Genomic DNA, 15,621 nt, shown 5'->3' with positions numbered 1-15,621 from the left:
TTTTTCAGCCCCATGGGTCCTGCTTTGAACCAAGCCAGGCTGAAAGCAAAGTCCTTCATTAGGTGTTGGGATGAAGGAATCCTCCCTGCAGAACCATTTAGAAGAGACCTTCAAGAGCCCCCAGCCCTGGGAGCTCTGCCCCCTCCCCAGCCCAGCCCTGGGAGCTCTGCCCCCTCCCCAGCCCAGCCCTGGGAGCTCTGCCCTGTGCCCAACATTCAGTGCAAAGCAGCTTCACCTCTGCTGGAGTGGTTGCTCATTGGCCCTCAGAAGCAGCAGCCTCTGAGCTCCTGGGCTCCTACCACACCTCCTCTCTACCAGCACAGCCACAGAGCTTCAAGCAACCCCAACCCTCCCAGCTCTGGAGCTCCACAGCCACCATGGCTCTGGGGGGTACAGACTCCAGCCAAACAAAAGAGTCCCTGTGTGGAAAACCCTTCCCACCAGACAGGCCAGGGAGATGCTGGTTGAAGGCCTCCAGTTTTGGCTTCAGAACCACTGGAACAACAAAACAAGAGCTAAACCAGACCCCAAAATATTGCACAAAGCCAGCAAGGAAGAGGCTGCCCACAGCCAGGAGCCAGGCTGGGCAGGCACTCAGGAGCTCTCAGCTTGGACACAGTCTGGGGGGAGGTCAAAGAGACTCAGAAGAGCTCTGAAGTCAGCAGCATGCAGCTGAACATGCACTTGAGGGAGGGATGGGGTGGGAAGGGCTGAAGACCACCACTGGAACAAGACCTCTGTCCTCCTCCCTCAGCAGGGAGGTGCAGCTGCTGCTTGCTTTGCCCTTCAGCTGGGGAGGAGAAAACTTTGGTTCAGAACAGAAGAGGTAAAGATGGTATAAAAAACACACCAGACAAAACAAACCCAACCCAAACACAGCCCTGCAAGACCAAAAGCCATCGAGTGGAGCCCCCCAGGAGCCTCTCAGAGCACAGCCACAGGAAGCACAGGGCACAAACAGTCCCCAGGCTGCAGGCCACACCACGGCCAGCTGGGTGGCTGGGGAAGGGCTGCTGCTGCTGCCTCAGCCTCCATTTATTTCAGGAGAAGGCAGAAGGTTTCCTTTCTCCTTCCTGTGGGGAGCCCTGGTGGCAGCAGGGCCTTGACCTCAGTGCTGCTGCTGCTGGAGGGGGTTCTCCGTGCCCGTGGGGGTCTCCAGCTCGGCGTAGAACTGAGCTATTTGGTCTCTGTACTTCTGTGCCACCACTGACCTCTTCAGCTTCATGGTGGGGCCTGGGGAGGGAAAGAAGGGGGTTGGTAGAGTCACAGAATGCCAGCTTGGAAGGGACCTCAAGGATTGGTCTCTTCTCCCAGGCAGCCAGCACCAGAACAAGAGGACACAGTCTCAAGCTGTGCCAGGGGAGGTTTAGGCTGGAGAGGAGGAGAAAGTTCTTCCCAGCAAGAGAGATTGGCCACTGGGATGTGCTGCCCAGGTGATGGAGTCCCCATCCCTGGAGGTGTTCAAGGGGGAACTGGATGTGGCCCTTGGAGCCAGGGTTTAGTTGCCAGGAGGTGCTGGGTGACAGCTTGGACTTGATGATCTCTGAGGTCTCTTCCAACCTTATTGAGTCTATGATCTGCTCCAACCTTTTGAGGTCAGAGAGTTTCAAAGCCTTGCCCCTCACCCTGTCACCACAGGCCCTCCTAAGCAGTCCCTCCCCAGCCTGCCTGGAGCTCCTCTTCAGATGCTGAACCCTGGAATGGCTCAGGTTGGAAGGGACCTCAGAGACCTGCTCCAAGCTCCCCAGCATGGACAGGGACACCTCCCAACCACTCAGCTGGCCCAAGGCCTCAAATGCAGCTCTAAGGCCTCCCTGCAGCCTTTGCCAGGCCAGGCTGGAAGGGACTCTCACATCTCACCTTGTCCAACCCCCCTGCACTCAGCAGGGACAGTTCCCACCAGATCAGGCTGCCCAGGGCTACAGCAAGGCTGTGCTTGGATGTTCTGGGGCCTCCACCACCTCCCTGGGCAGCCTGTTCCAGGCTCTCCCCAGCCTCACTGTGCAGAGCTTCCTCCTGATGTTCAACCTAACTCTGCCCTGCTCCAGCTCCAAACCACTGCCTCTCATCCTGTCCCCACAGCCCCTTCTGCACAGCCCCTTCCCAGCCTGCCTGGAGGTCCCCTGCAGATACTGAAATGCAGCTCTAAGGCCTCCCTGGAGCCTCCTCCAGGCCAAACAGCCCCAGCTCCCCCAGCCTGTCCCCAGAGCTGGACACAGTGCTGCAGGGGGGCTCCCCCCAGGGCAGAGCAGAGGCTTTGAGGGCTGCCAAGGGAGCCCCCAGTCCCCTCCCTGCCCACCACTCACCAAGCTCTCCACCAAAGAGAGAGAAGTCCTTCTCCAGCAGGATCCACTTCTGGACTTTCTGGGCATTGGAGACAGCTCTCTCATTGACAGCTGCAATCCCCTTCTGGATGGCTCCATAGATGGCTTTGTCCTTGCTGCTGAGGATCTCAGAGACCTTGGTGGCCTTGCTGCCCAGTTTCTGGCAGTACTCAATGGCCTCTGGGGTGAGGTCATCTCCTGGCTCCCCAGTGTCTCTGTCCACAGTGCACTGCAAGGCAAAGCCCCAGAGGTCACTTCCAGCTGCTGAGGACTTCACAGCAAGGAGCCTCACAGCCAGGGGAAGCCCCCCCAGCCCCTCCCCACCCCAGCAGTGTTCATCCTCTTGATGCCAGCCACCACTCCACACCAGAGCTTCCTGCAGGGGAACCCCTTCAGATCTCTCCTTACTCAACACCAAGGAGCAAGCTGGCTCCAGAGCTCATCTCCCAAACCTCTGCTTTTCTACCCCAAGATGATCACTCCTTTTGCTGCCCCTTCCTGGGCAACCTCTTCCAGTCTCTCCCTACCCTCACTGCAAAGAATTTCTTCCTCCTCTCCAGTCTCTACCTTCTTCCAGGCTCCAAGCCCTTGTCCCTCATTCTGTCACTCCCAGCCCTTGTCCAGAGTCCCTCCCCAGCTCTCCTGGAGCCCCTTCAGCTCCTGCAAGGCAGCTCTGAGGTCTCTCTGGAGCCTTCTCTGCTCCAGGCTGTCCAGCCCCAACTCTGCCCCCACAGGAGAGGTGCTCCAGCCCCCTGCTCATCCTCCTGGCCCTTCCCTGCTCCTTGTTCTGTCCAGCTACAACTCAGCTACAGCAGCTCCTACTCCACACTGCCTCCAGGCTCTAGCAGGCACTACAGAAGAGCAGCAATTCCCTTCCTCAGGGGAACCAAAGCCCTTCACACCACAGCTGCATTCCCATCCCCTTTACCTTCAAGGTTAGCAGCATAGAAAGGAATTTGGCCTTGTCTCCCACCAGCATGGCATTGCTGATGATGGGCACAGCATCCTTCACAGCTTCCTCAATGGGCACAGGAGGAACATTCTCACCCCCAGCAGTGATGATCAGCTCTGGGGGGGGAAAGTCAGATCTTGGTTAACATTTGAGAGCTTTACCCTCAGCCCCTTCACAGCCTGAAAGGAGTTCAGAGCTCCTTTGGGTCTGCCAGGCCAAATGGTAAGGCTGTGCCCCAGCACCTGTGGGGACAGGCACCAAAGGCTGGGGCTGCTCAGCCTGGAGAAGGCCTGGATGGGCCCCAAAGGCCCCAGCCAGCCCCTCCCATGCTGGCACTGGGTGATTGTGCCATCCCCCAGCCTGCTGCAGGGCAGAGGAGAACCTGCCCCTCCCAGCTGGCTCTCAGAGATGTCCTGCAGCAGCTCTCTGCTGCCCTTTGAGCTGGCTGAAGCCTTGCACTAAGCTGGATTTGGCTGGGCTTGGTCAGAGAGGTGTCCCAAGAACAAGGCTGCTGCAAGCCCTTCTCACAGCAGTGCTGAGCTGCTGCTGTGTCTCAGAGGGGAACCAGCAGAGCTGGCTGAAGCTGGAGGGACCTGGCAGGACAGCCTGGGCAGGTCCAGCACCACCAAACAGAGCATTAGCAGCTGCTTCTGAAAGCAGCCTGCAGAGGCTCTCTCCCTCCCTCTGCAAGCAGAGGTTTCAGAGGTCAGGTCCCAGCACAAGCCCTGCCACAGGCCACTCTGCAGCCACACTCAGGAGCAGCATTCAAACACTCTTCTGAAGGGGCTGGAGGCTTCATGTCCTGCTGCTGTGCAAGCCCAGGGCAACCAGCCCAGGAGGCTGAAGAAGTGAGTACCTTTAATCCTGCCTGTGATGTAGAGGAACCCATCCTTGTCATGCCTGCCAATGTCCCCTGAGTGCAGCCAGCCCTCTTCATCTATGGCCTCCTTGGTCTTCTCCTCCATGTTGAGGTAGCCCATGAAGATGTGCCTCCCTGAGAAGCAGATCTCCCCATTGCCATCTTGGTCTGGTTTATCAATCAGGGTCCTGCAGCCTGTCACCTCCTTCCCACAGCTTCCAAGAGAGCAGAGAGACAGCCCCCAGGGCATTCAGGACCCCAGCCTCCCACCAAGCTGAGGAGCAGATGAGGTTAGAGCAGAAGCCCTCAGGCTGCAGGGGCTGAGGGGAGCCAGGCAGCTCTGCACACAGCTGCTCCAGCAAGCAAGGGCAAAGCTTCAGAGGCTCATGGAAAGGGAGCTCCAGAAGCAGCTGTGGCTGCAGAGACCAATGCTCACACATCTGGAGCCTTCCACCCAGTGCTCTCCATCACCTCAGCTTGGAACTGGGAGCTGGGGGTGCCCCTGGCAGCAAGGGTTGGCTGCTGGTGCTGCTTACTGCACAGACCCAGGCCAAGGACACAGAACTCGGAGCGGTTTGGGTTGGAAGGAGCCTTAAAGGTCATCCAGTCCCAACCCCCAGCAGAGCTCTTCAGCTGCAAGATGCTGCCAGGGGAACTGGCTCCCTCTCAACAGCTTCCTGGCAGCAAAGACTCTGGGGCTGAGCAGCCTCAGGGGAGATGGAGATGGCAGAGGGAGGAGAAACCTCCCAGCAGCTCCTCCCAGCGAGGCCCTTACCTGGTGAGCCTGAAGGCGTGGGGCAGGGAGATGGTGTGGGGCCCAGAGCTCTCACTCATGCCATAGAGCTCCAGGACAGGGATGTCCAGGCTGAGGAAGAACTCCAGGGTCTCCCTGGTGATGGGGGCAGCCCCTGTGTAGCACTTGGTGCACCTGTCCAGCCCCAGGGCCCTCCGCACCTTCCTGTACACCAAGTGCTTGGCCAGGCGGAAGTTCAGCGGCACCTGCGGAGAGCTGCGGGGACAGAGGCCTCGGTCACCACGCTCAGCTCCCTCCCTCTCCTCAGCTTCACCCTGCCTCAGCTTGGCCAGCCAGTCAAGGCAGAACTGGGGCTGCCTGGGTGAAGCAATCCCCAGCCCTGCAGGGGCAGGAAGGCCACAGAGGTGCGGTGCTGAGGCACTCGGCAGCAGCCTGGGCAGGGGGAGAGCCTGGCTGCCCTGGAGGAGCTCCTCCAGCCTGGTTAATCCTGTGGTCTGGGCTAGGAGGGGACTTGTGACAAGGGCTGGGAGGGCCAGGATCAGGGGCAGAGGAGCTTGAGCAGGGCAGACTGGGACTGGAGGTGAGGAAGAAACTCTTGAGGGTGAGGGTGGGGAGACTCTGGCACAGGCTGCCCAGGGAGGCTGTGGCTGCCTCCTCCTTGGAGGTGCTCAAGGCCAGGCTGGATGAGGCCTTGAGCCATCTGCTCTAATGGGAGGGGGGTTGGAGCTGGAGGATCTTTAAGATCCCTTCCAACCCATTCTATGAATCCTAAAGGTCTTCCCCAACCCCAAGGCTTCTGTGCTTCTATTCCCACCCCCAGCCCCTGCTGCTCACCCTCTGGTCCAACCCCCCCTGGCTTTTCCTGTCCACCAATCTGCCCTGTGACACAGGATGCAATCCCTGAGCTGGCAGTGAGGCTCTGCTGACCCTCCTGGCACCCCTCAGGCCCACACCTACCCATTCATCCACTTCAGGTTTGTCTGCAGCCCAACCCCCTTGGCCCAGGAGGCCACTCTCCTCTGCAGCGTCGAGGACTTCGCTCCTATGGACTTCATTTTCTCCTCTATCTTCTCCCAGACCCGAGGAACTGCTATGAAAGCAGTTGGCCTCACTTCCTTCAGGGTGTCCACCAAGCTGCCCTGAGGGAGGGAGAAGCAAAAGGCAGCTCTCAGAAGTGCTTCACTGGAGGCTTCAGGGCAGCAGTGGTCACCGAGACCCAGGACTCGGTGATCGGCTGTGAGGAACTGCAAAGCCACCGCTGCTGGCTGCCACCAGAGCAGCACTGGGCCGTGCCAGCTCCCTCCCACAAGGGCAAGGAACCTCTGGGGCACCACAGTGAACAAGGCAGCAGTGGCTTTGAGAAGGCAGCAAAAGGTTGGTGCCTTCAGTGCCAAGGCTGGCACAGCACCAGCAGAACTGTTCTGAGGACACAGATTCAGCAGCGCTGGCGGCGGTGACATTGTGCAGCGGGGGCAGAGCAAACAAAGCCACTGCTCAAGCAGGCTGCTGGGGCAGAGAGCTGGGGGTCAGGTGAGGCACCAAGAAGCTGTGAAGTGCTTGGCCAGCTCACTGGAGCTTGCAGCAGGGAGACAAAAGGCAAAGCTCAGGCCAGAGCCAACAGAGCCTTAAAGAGGAGCTGTCGGTGACTACACAAACAGTTATCACAGCTCCCTGACCCAGGAGGTTGATCAAGCCAGGCCTGAGAGGCTGGGGTTGGGCTGGGGGTCAAGCCAAGCCCAAGAGGCTGGGCTCAAGGCAGACTTTGAAGCAGGCCAGGCTGGGGTGGGTGCAGCACCTCCACCTCCTGTGTTTTACCTTCAGTGCATCTGGCTGGGCGAAGAAGACTTGTGCCCCGAAGGCCATGGCCGACCAGATGTCTGTCATCTGGGCAGCAATGTGGCTGAGGGGCAGGTAGCTGATCACCACCTCCTGCTTCTCCTTGGCATCTGTCAGCATGAGGAAACGGCCTGCAGCTGCTGCTGTCCACGTCAGCTGCAAGAGGAACCCACAGCAGCGCTCAGCCACTGCCCCTCCGAGCAGCAGGGCTCAGGGCACAGCTCCCACAGCAGGACTGCAACACCCTGAGGCCTTCAGGCACAGAGTTGGTTTGGCTTGGAAGGGGCCTTGGAGATCATGGAGTCCAACCCTTAACCCAGCACTGCCAGGGCACCACTAAACCATGGCCCTCAGCACCACATCTCCACCTGGCTTTGAGAGCCCTGCAGGGCTGGAGACTCCACCTCTGCCCTGGGCAGCCTGGGCCAGGCCTGGACATCCCTTTGGGAGAAAGATTGTTCCTCATGGCCAACCTGAAGGTTCTGGGGAGACCTCAGAGCAGCCTTTCAGTACCTGAAGGGGGCTAGAGGAGAGCTGGGGAGGGACTCTTGACAAGGGCTGGGAGTGCCAGGATGAGGAACAATGGCTGGGAGCTGGGAGAGGGCAGATGGAGACCGGAGAGGAGGAAGAAATTCTTTGCAGCGAGGGTGGGGAGAGCCTGGCACAGGCTGCCCAGGGAGGCTGTGGATGTCCCCTGCCTGGAGGTGCTCAAGGCCAGGCTGGATGAGGCCTGGAGCAGCCTGGGCTGGTGGGAGGGGTCCCTGCCCAGGGCAGGGGGTTGGAACTGGCTGAGCTTGAAGGTCCCTTCCACCCCACTCCATGATCGGATCCTAAACCACCCCTGGCCCAACCCGAGGCCACTTCCCCTGGAGGAAATCCACACTCCTCAGCTGCTCTGTGCCCTCCCTCAGCAGGCAGCTGAGGGCAGAGAGAGGCCAGCAGTGGGAGCAGGGACTCACATTGTCATGGCTGAGCATCACTCCCTTTGGCTGCCCCGTGGTGCCCGAGGTGTAGATCAGAGTGCAGCACTGGTTGGGCTTCTGCGCCGCGATGACCGCCTGCAGCTGAGCGTCTGCAAGCCCCCTGCCAAGCTCCAGGAACTCCTCCCACTGTGCACAGAAGAGCACCTCAGTCACCCTGGGGACCACCACCCAGGTGGGCAAGCAAACCTCTGCTACAGGGGACGAGAGGGAAGCTGCCTCCCACCCCCAGCCGGCGCCTAGAAGGGGTTGGACATCGCAGGCTCGGCCTCAGAAGCTCTGTGGGGAGAAGCAGGGAAGGAGCTGGAGCCAAGCCTGAGGAAGGTTCCTGGCCCTGGTGCAACCCTGGGAGGCCACTGGGATTGGCAAAGTGGATTACCTGGGGCCTGAGGCTGCCTGGCAGAGGTCAGCCTGGTGCCACCCTGCCCTGCTGCCACCCTGCCCTGCAGCAGGGATCAGCAAGGCTCCAGCAGCAACTGCTGCTGCAGTGAGGCAAGCAGGGCCTCAGGGAAGTCAAGGTGCTGAGAGCCCTGTGGGAGGTGAGGGTCACTTGCAAGCCACCAGCTGAACACAGGACAGGCCACAAAGGTGGCCAAGGACTTACAGAGTAGAGGTTGGGTCTCTTCTCTTTCAGCTCCTCTCCATACTGGACAATGGCTTTCAGGTGAGGTAGCTTATGCTGAATCTGGGTGAAGAGTGGAGATGTGTGAGGAGAAGCCAACTCTGCTTGGCCCTCTGCAGCCCATGGACCCCAGCAGGTGACATCTGCTGCTGCTTGCCACGAGAATCACAGCAGCACTCAGGGTGGAGAAGCCCCTCAGGACCACCAGGGCCAGCCCAGAACCCTTCTCTCTACAAGGCTCACCCCTAAACCCCAACCACCTTTAAACACCTGCAGGGTTGGTGGCTCCTCCACCTCCCTGGGCAGCACATTCCCATCCCTGACCACTCTTGCTGGGGAAGAGATTTTCCTCATGTGCAGCCTAAGCCTCCCCAGGGGCAGCTGGAGGCCATTCCCTCTTGTTCTGCCACTAATTACCTGTGAGAAGAGACCAGAGCAGCCTCTCCACAGCCTCCTGTCAGGTCCCACCTGCCTCACTGGGGAGGGGGAAGCCTCCCTGGACACAGCAACCCTTGGGCCTGGGATGCTGCCAGCCAGCCCTGGGGGTGCTCAGCTCTCCCTCTTGCCTCTGAGGCTCTGCTGAGGTGTGGAACCACCACTGAGCCTCTCATGAGGCTGAGCACCACTGACTCTTCAGCTGGCTTGACCAGAGAGCACATGGAGCAGGCTCCCTCACAGCAGCATAAAATGCTTTGGGTTGGAAGGAACCTTAAGGCTCAGCCAGTTCCAACCCCCTGCCATGGGCAGGGACACCTCCCACTGACCCAAGGCCTCATCCAGCCTGGCCTTGAAGACCTCTCTGTTCACCCTGAGGACCTCAGCACTGCCCTGAGGACCTCAGCACTGCCCTGAGGGCTTTCCCCTCCCCCAGCTGGCAGGGGGCTGCTGGAACCCCAAGCCCCCAGGCAGGGTATTTACTTCCAAGATCTTCTGCAGCTGTTTGTGGTTTTCCACCACCAGAATGTTGGCACTGCAGTTCTCTGCTACGTAGTGGCAGGCCTCAGGAGAGTTTGTGGTGTAGATCCCAACAGCAAATCCGCTGCAAGAGAGACAAACCCAGCCCCAAACAACAGCAAGAGACAGGATGAGAGCCCAAGCAAAGCCCCTGGGGACCTCCAGCCACTGCAGCTGCTCAGGGAGGAGAAGCCTGGGGAAGGAAAGAGTCCCAGCAGGCACTGGGTTGGAAAGGGAGCCTCAAAGGGCATCCTGTGCAACCCCCCTGCAGGCAGCAGGGTCACCACCACCTGGCTCAGCCTGCCCCTGGCCACAGGGGCTGAGCCTTGGCTTATGCGGTTGGGGTCGGGGGGGGGTTGGCATTTGTACCCCACAGTGCTCCTGCCACGAGCTGAGTGCTGCAGCAAAGTGCCCAGCAAGAGGCAGCAGCCCTCTCTTACCCTGCCAGGATGGCTGCAATGTCAGCAATGAACCACTCTGCAGAGTTGAAGCCCAGGATGCAGACGCCGTGGAAGCGCTCCAGCCCCAGCTGCCGAGGAGAGAGGGCACAGCCAGCTTGGCTCCCGGCCTCAGGGAAGCACACAGGGGGGGTGGGGGGGAAGGGACCTCCAAGAGCAGCCAGTTCCAACCCCCTGCCATGCACAGGGACACCTCCCACCAGCCCAGGCTGCTCCAGGCCTCGTCCAGGCAGGGGACATCCACAGCCTCCCTGGGCAGAGCCTCCCCAGCCTCACTCTCCAGGGTTTCTTCCTCATCCCCAGGCTGAGTCTCCTCTCCTGCAGCTTCAAGCCTCTGAATTCCTCTCAAGAGTCCCTCAGAGAGCTCTGCTGCAGGCAAAGGTTCATCCTGCTGGATATGGCTGTGCTTCCCCACAGCCAGTGCAGAGCCAGCTCAGTTTCTCACCAGACACTGCCCAGCTTCAGGAGCAGCAGGGAGCAAAGGATCTGCTCAGCTCTGCCCCCAGCTCTGGGACACTGCTGCAGAGCTGCAGCCCAGGGAGTCAGCAGCAGCCTGCAGCAGGCTGCCCAGGGAGGTTGGGCAGTCTCTGGGGACTTCCAAGCCCTGGCTGTGTTCCTGTATGCCCTGCCCTGGCAGGGGGCTTGGACTTCTCTCCAGAGGGCCCTTCCAACCCCTCCCACGATGCCACTTGGCTTCAACCACTCCCTTGTGCCCTCTGACCATTGAGCATGGAAGCAACTGGATCCAGGAGAAGAACTCCACCAGAGCTCACCTTCAGAAAGCTTTTTGCTGCCTTCCAGCACTCCTCATAGTACCTCCTGTAGGTGAGCTTGGTCCACTGGCCACCCTTCTTGGATGCAAGGGCATAGTAGTCCCCATACTTGGCAGCAGCCTCCTGGAAGAGCTCAGGAACAGTCCTTGGTGCCTCACTGCCTATGCCCTGCTCCTCCAGCCTCAGCCTGACTTCTCCATCTGCTTGTGTTGTCCACAGGCTGCAGGGAGGTGCTGAGGAGGCTGGGGGGAAGCAGAGAAGTGCTGAGGAGCTGGAGCTGGCTTGCTGCCACCCCCCAGCTAGAAATGCCAGCATCACACCTCAAAGCAAGCCTTGGGCTGCCTCCTCCCACCCCCCTTCTCTGACCCTTTTATTCCTGGCAGCTTTGCCAAGCAGCTCCCAGGCTCTTGGAGCAGGACTGAGCGATGCAACCTCTCCAGCACATCCCAAAGGCTGTCAAACAGCTTCCCATCTACCCCAGGATCCCAGCATGGGGAGGGATGGCTGGAAGGGACCTCTGGAGATCATCCAAGTCCAACCCCCTCAGCTCCAACCCATTCCCCCTTGGCCTGTCTCTAGACAGCCTCAGGAAAAGCCTCTCTGCAGCCTCCCTGCAGGATCCCTTCAGGGACTGGCAGGCAGCTCTGAGGTCCCCCTGGAGCCTTCTCTTCTCCAGGCTGAACACCCCCAGCTCCCCCTCTTAGCCCCTGGATCATCCTTGTGGCCTCCTCTGTCCCTCAGCCAGTTCTGCACCAACCTCTAAGCTGCTTTGCTGCCCTCAGCCTCTTGCACTGGAGCCAGCTTCCTGCCACCACCACATCCCCTGAGCTGTGTCTGTGTGTGAAGGAGGCCTGAGAGCAGCCTGGCACCACCTGGGCCAGTGGCACCACCCAGCCTACCCCTTGGAGCACCTCTAGGCTTCCAGGCCAAACCCCAAGAGCCTCCTGGAGAGCCCATGCTGCCAGCTGAGTTTCCTCTTCCCTTGCTGTGGTTTGCTCAGCTCCTCTCCCACTTCCAGAACCAGTTTAGGTCCAGCAGTGACTCCCAGTTCTTGCCACTTACCTTTGCACCCAGCTGTGGCCATCTGCACCCCCTCTGCCTTGCTGTCTTCATCTGCTCCAGCAGCTCTGCAAGACAACAGCCATCAGCCCTGGGCTGGAGAGCACCCTGGGCTTGCTCCATCACTGGAAGCCACCCTGGGATCCCAGAGTGGCTCCTGGCCTTCTGCAGGGGAGTTTGTTCCTTTTCCCCTCCTCCAAGGTCACAGCAATGGAGCTGCTTCCCCTGGCAGCCTGCACAGGCTTGGCCTGGGCTGCCTCCAAGCCCCTGCAGAGGGTCAGGGAAGCCTTCTGCTTGGCAGAGACCTTGCAGATCATCCACTCCAGCCATCAGCTCAGCACTGCCAGGGCACCACTGAACCCTGGCCCTCAGCACCAGGGATGGAGATCCACCACAGCCCTGGGCAGGCTGGGCCAGGCCTGGACAACCTTTTGGGGGAAGAAATTGTTCCTCATGGCCAACCTAAACCTCCCCTGGGGCAACTTGGAGCCATTTCCTCTCATCCTGTCACTAGAGAGAAGAGCCCAACCCCCAGCTGGCTCCAGCCTCCCCTCAGGGAGAGCAATGAGGTCTCCCTCAGCATCTCCTCCCCAGCCCTGTTCTCCAGACCCTTCCCCAGCTTTCTTGCCCTCCTCTGGACCTGCTCCAGCCCCTCAGAGTGAGGGACCCAGAACTGAGCCCAGTGCTCAAGCTGTGGCCTCCCCAGAGCCCAGACAGAGCCTGACTGGAGCTGCCCTTTCAGAGGGATCCATAAAAGCCACCCAGAAAACAGCAGCTGAAGCCAGAGCCCTGCTGCAGGTGCCTGAAGCAGAGCCTTGCAGTGGGGAGGAGGAGGGGGCAGGAGGGGACACTTGGCTCTGGTGCTTACCTCCTGTCTCCAGTACTCCTGAAGGGGGAGGGGGCAGTCCCACAGCTCAGCCCCCCGTGGGGACAGCCCCAGGGGTGTCCTGCAGAACATCCTGCAGGAGGCCAGGCCAGCTGGGGAGCAGGAAGCTGAGCTCACAGGAAGCCTTTCCCTTGGAGGCTCCTGAGGGAGGGAGCACAAGAGGCTCCCACCCAGTGCTTGTGAGGGGCTGGAGGCAAGGCCATCATCTGCCCCAGCCCTGCTGCCCACCAGGAGCCTGCCCTGCACTGCCAGCTGCAAGTTGCCCTCTGCAGCCCTGGTGAGGTGGTGAAAGCTGCCCACAGCTGCAGAGCTCTGCCTCCATCCCTCTCCAAGAGGCCACCTCACAGCCCTAAGTGATGAGGATGAGGATCAGCCAAGCCACACAGCCCACCCCAGACCACGACTTGGGAGCCAGACCCTGGGAGATCTGGCACCCAAGCCCCTGTGCTCTGCTCCCCCATCCCACCCCCAAGCCCCAGGCAGGAGAGGTTTGCTCCCTTGCCCTGGGCAAGGCCCCCCCATGGCCACTGGCCCAGCCTTTAGTCAGCCCAAGACTGCATGGCAGAGAACCAAAGCTTCCATCTTGCCTTCTCCAAGAGCCCCCCTGGGGTCCCCTGCTGCAGGCCACCACCTGGGGCTCTGTTCTTCAGGCCAGTGCCAGGTGCTGACCCTTCCCCAGGGCCATGCCTGGGGGCAGCTCTGCCCCTGGCACCACCCCCTGGTGCTTCTAGAAGGGCTGCAGGGCTCTGACATCACAACAGCCCCAACCCTCTGCAGGGGCAGCTCAGGGGCAAGATTCAGCCCCCAGATCTCTGCCTGGCAGGACCAGACCACAGGCAGGAGCTGCCAGGGGGCCCATGGAAAGCCCCCAGCCTGAAGCAGGCAGGGTCCACCCACCCCCAGGCTCCTTTTTTCTGCCTTTCTAGCAGAGAGGAGCCAAGGCAGCAGCAGGCAGCCTGGGCAGGGCTCAGTGGCTGCCTTCTGGCTGATGCTCTCAGTCTCCAGGGGCAGTCAGCTCCTGCTTCCTTGGGCAGCTGAAGGTTTAAGGCACAGAGAGGATCTGCTGTGACCACTCCCATGCACTGTGCAGAAGCAGAGATGAGTCAAGGCTGCTTTATTCCCCCCCCATCAGGGGCTTACAAGATGTTCCCCACCACACAGTCCCTCCTGAGGATGGAGAGCATTTCCCAGCACAGCCCAGTCCTCAGCCCTGCACTGCTTCCCCAGCAGCTTTTCATGATCAGAGCAGGCAAAGAGCCCAGGAAGAGCAGCAGAAATTCCCCAGCAATTCCCCTTCCCCTGACCTGAATCATCTCTTCCTTCCTCTTATGACACAGACTTCAAATGCAGCCTGCAAAACAAATGAGGGAAGGAGCTCTGTGCCAGGGCTGTGGTGGGACAGAGCCTGGAGCAGCGACCTGCTCCTCAGCAAGAGGCTGCTTGGGCTGGCAGAGAGGGTCCCAGGGGGGCTGTGGAGCTCAGCACACCAAGTGTCTCCTCTGCAGCAGTGGCTCTCTGTCCAGTGCTGCACAGTGTTTGATCAGCAGCACTGGAGGAGAGCTGACCCCAGCCTGGAGAGAGCAGCCCCAGAGGGGAGCTGAGCAATGCTCACCAAGAGCTAGAGGGTAGGAGGCAAGAGGCTGGGGCCAGGCTCAGCTCAGTGGTGCCCAGGGACAGCACAAGGGGCAGGGGGCACAAAGTGGAAGCCAGGAGGCTCCATCTGAGCAGGAGGAGAAACTCCTTTGGTGTAAGGCTGCTGGAGGGCTGGGGCAGGCTGCCCAGAGAGGCTGTGGAGTCTCCTTCTCTGCAGAGCTTCCAACCTCCCCTGGCCACTGTGCTGCTGGGCAGGCTGCTGTGGGAGCCCTGCTGGAGCAGGGGCTGGGACTGGGTGAGCTCCAGAGCTCCCTTCCAACCTCCACCCTGCTGGGATGCTGGGATTCAGCCCCAGATGTAAGCAGCTACAAGGAGGTGATCCAAACCCTGCAGTGCCTGCAGGCTCTCTGCCACTGTCACCATGCTCAGGTCTCACTCTGTCTCCTCTCCATCCCTCACAGCTGGGGGGGGAAAGGCCTCTCCATTCCAGTAGGATGCTCCACAGCTCCAGCCTGGCTTCCTGGACATCCCCAGCTCCACAGCACTCCCTGCACCACTGACCAAGAGCTGTGGCTGCAAACTCAGCTCCTCCAGAGCCCAACAGAGGGGGAGGGAAGACACAGGAGGACATCTGCCCAGGAGCCAGCCTGAGGGAGTGTTTTAGCAGTGGGGGTGTCCTGGGTGACCTCCAAATCCCCCTCCTGATCCCCCTTGTGCTGGGCTTCTGTGGCTCAGGTTTGCTGCCTCGCCAGGCAGAGCAGTGTGGCTCATCAGAGCCACTGGGACCCTCCCAGCCTGCACTGAGGATCTGTTGGGTGGGTGTGGAGGTACCTAGCACCCAGGGGAGCTGCCCAGGGGCCAGCCTGAGGGCCAGCCCCAGCCAGGCAGCTGGTGGGATGGATTGTGGCACGGGCAGGATGAAGCCCTCAGGCCAAGGGAGGGCAGCTGCACAGAGGTGGTGTCCCTGCTGCCTGCAGGGGGGGTTGGGACTGGATGAGCTCCAGGGGTCCCTTCCCACCCAACCCACTCCCCGAATGGATGTTTGAAGCTTCACCCAAGCCCCAAAGCATCAGCAGTAACCAGGGCAACACCAACCACATCCTGTGCTCGGAGGGCAGAGGAAATGCAGACACCACAGAGAGGAAAAGAGAACCTTAAAGGAGACAAACCTGGCTGGAGATCCAAGCAGCACATCCTCCAGTGACACCTCCCCGAGCTTCCCCGGAGGAGCTGGGTGGAAGTAAGCCGTGGGGACCGGTTCCACCAGCGCCATCCCTGCCCCCACCTCGCCCAGCCTCGGCCCTGGGAGCAGAGGAGCTGCAGAGGCAAAGCCAGCCAGGCACAGAGGGGGTGAAAAAAAACACACAAAGAGAGAAGGAAATCAACCTGGAGCTGCTGAGGGAGCTCCGAGTGAGGCTGCCCCAAAGCGGCACCACCCCCAGCCCGCTCCGGCTGGGCTGCAGCCTGCTAAGGGGGGAGCAGGATCCTGCCCCGAACGCTCAGCAGCTGCAGCAATCCACAGCCGAAAAGCCCAACCCCAGCTCAGGAAGAGCTCCACAAACCCAAACGAG

The 15,621-nt window shown here is 60.5% G+C and overlaps 1 protein-coding gene across 1 annotated transcript; it reads right to left on the bottom strand.

Annotated features, from left to right (window-relative positions):
* Window positions 1-862: 862 nt before the first annotated feature.
* ACSBG2 (acyl-CoA synthetase bubblegum family member 2) lies at window positions 863-15,361 on the bottom strand. The gene is made up of 14 exons (XM_054175336.1): window positions 15,220-15,361; window positions 11,575-11,639; window positions 10,513-10,754; window positions 9,722-9,810; window positions 9,246-9,366; window positions 8,310-8,390; window positions 7,685-7,834; window positions 6,705-6,881; window positions 5,847-6,028; window positions 4,911-5,144; window positions 4,133-4,350; window positions 3,253-3,392; window positions 2,307-2,553; window positions 863-1,233 (listed from the first exon to the last, which is right to left on the bottom strand). The coding sequence occupies exons 1-14, from the start codon at window positions 15,321-15,323 to the stop codon at window positions 1,109-1,111; spliced, it is 2,175 nt and encodes a 724-aa protein (XP_054031311.1). The 5' UTR covers window positions 15,324-15,361; the 3' UTR covers window positions 863-1,108.
* Between the last annotated feature and the right edge of the window lie 260 nt (window positions 15,362-15,621).

The sequence above is a fragment of the Dryobates pubescens genome, chromosome 31, assembly GCF_014839835.1.
Source record: "Dryobates pubescens isolate bDryPub1 chromosome 31, bDryPub1.pri, whole genome shotgun sequence".
Classification (NCBI taxonomy): domain Eukaryota; kingdom Metazoa; phylum Chordata; class Aves; order Piciformes; family Picidae; genus Dryobates; species Dryobates pubescens.
The sequence above is the reverse complement of the archived record's forward strand: the minus strand, read 5'-3'. Positions and strand labels throughout refer to the sequence as shown.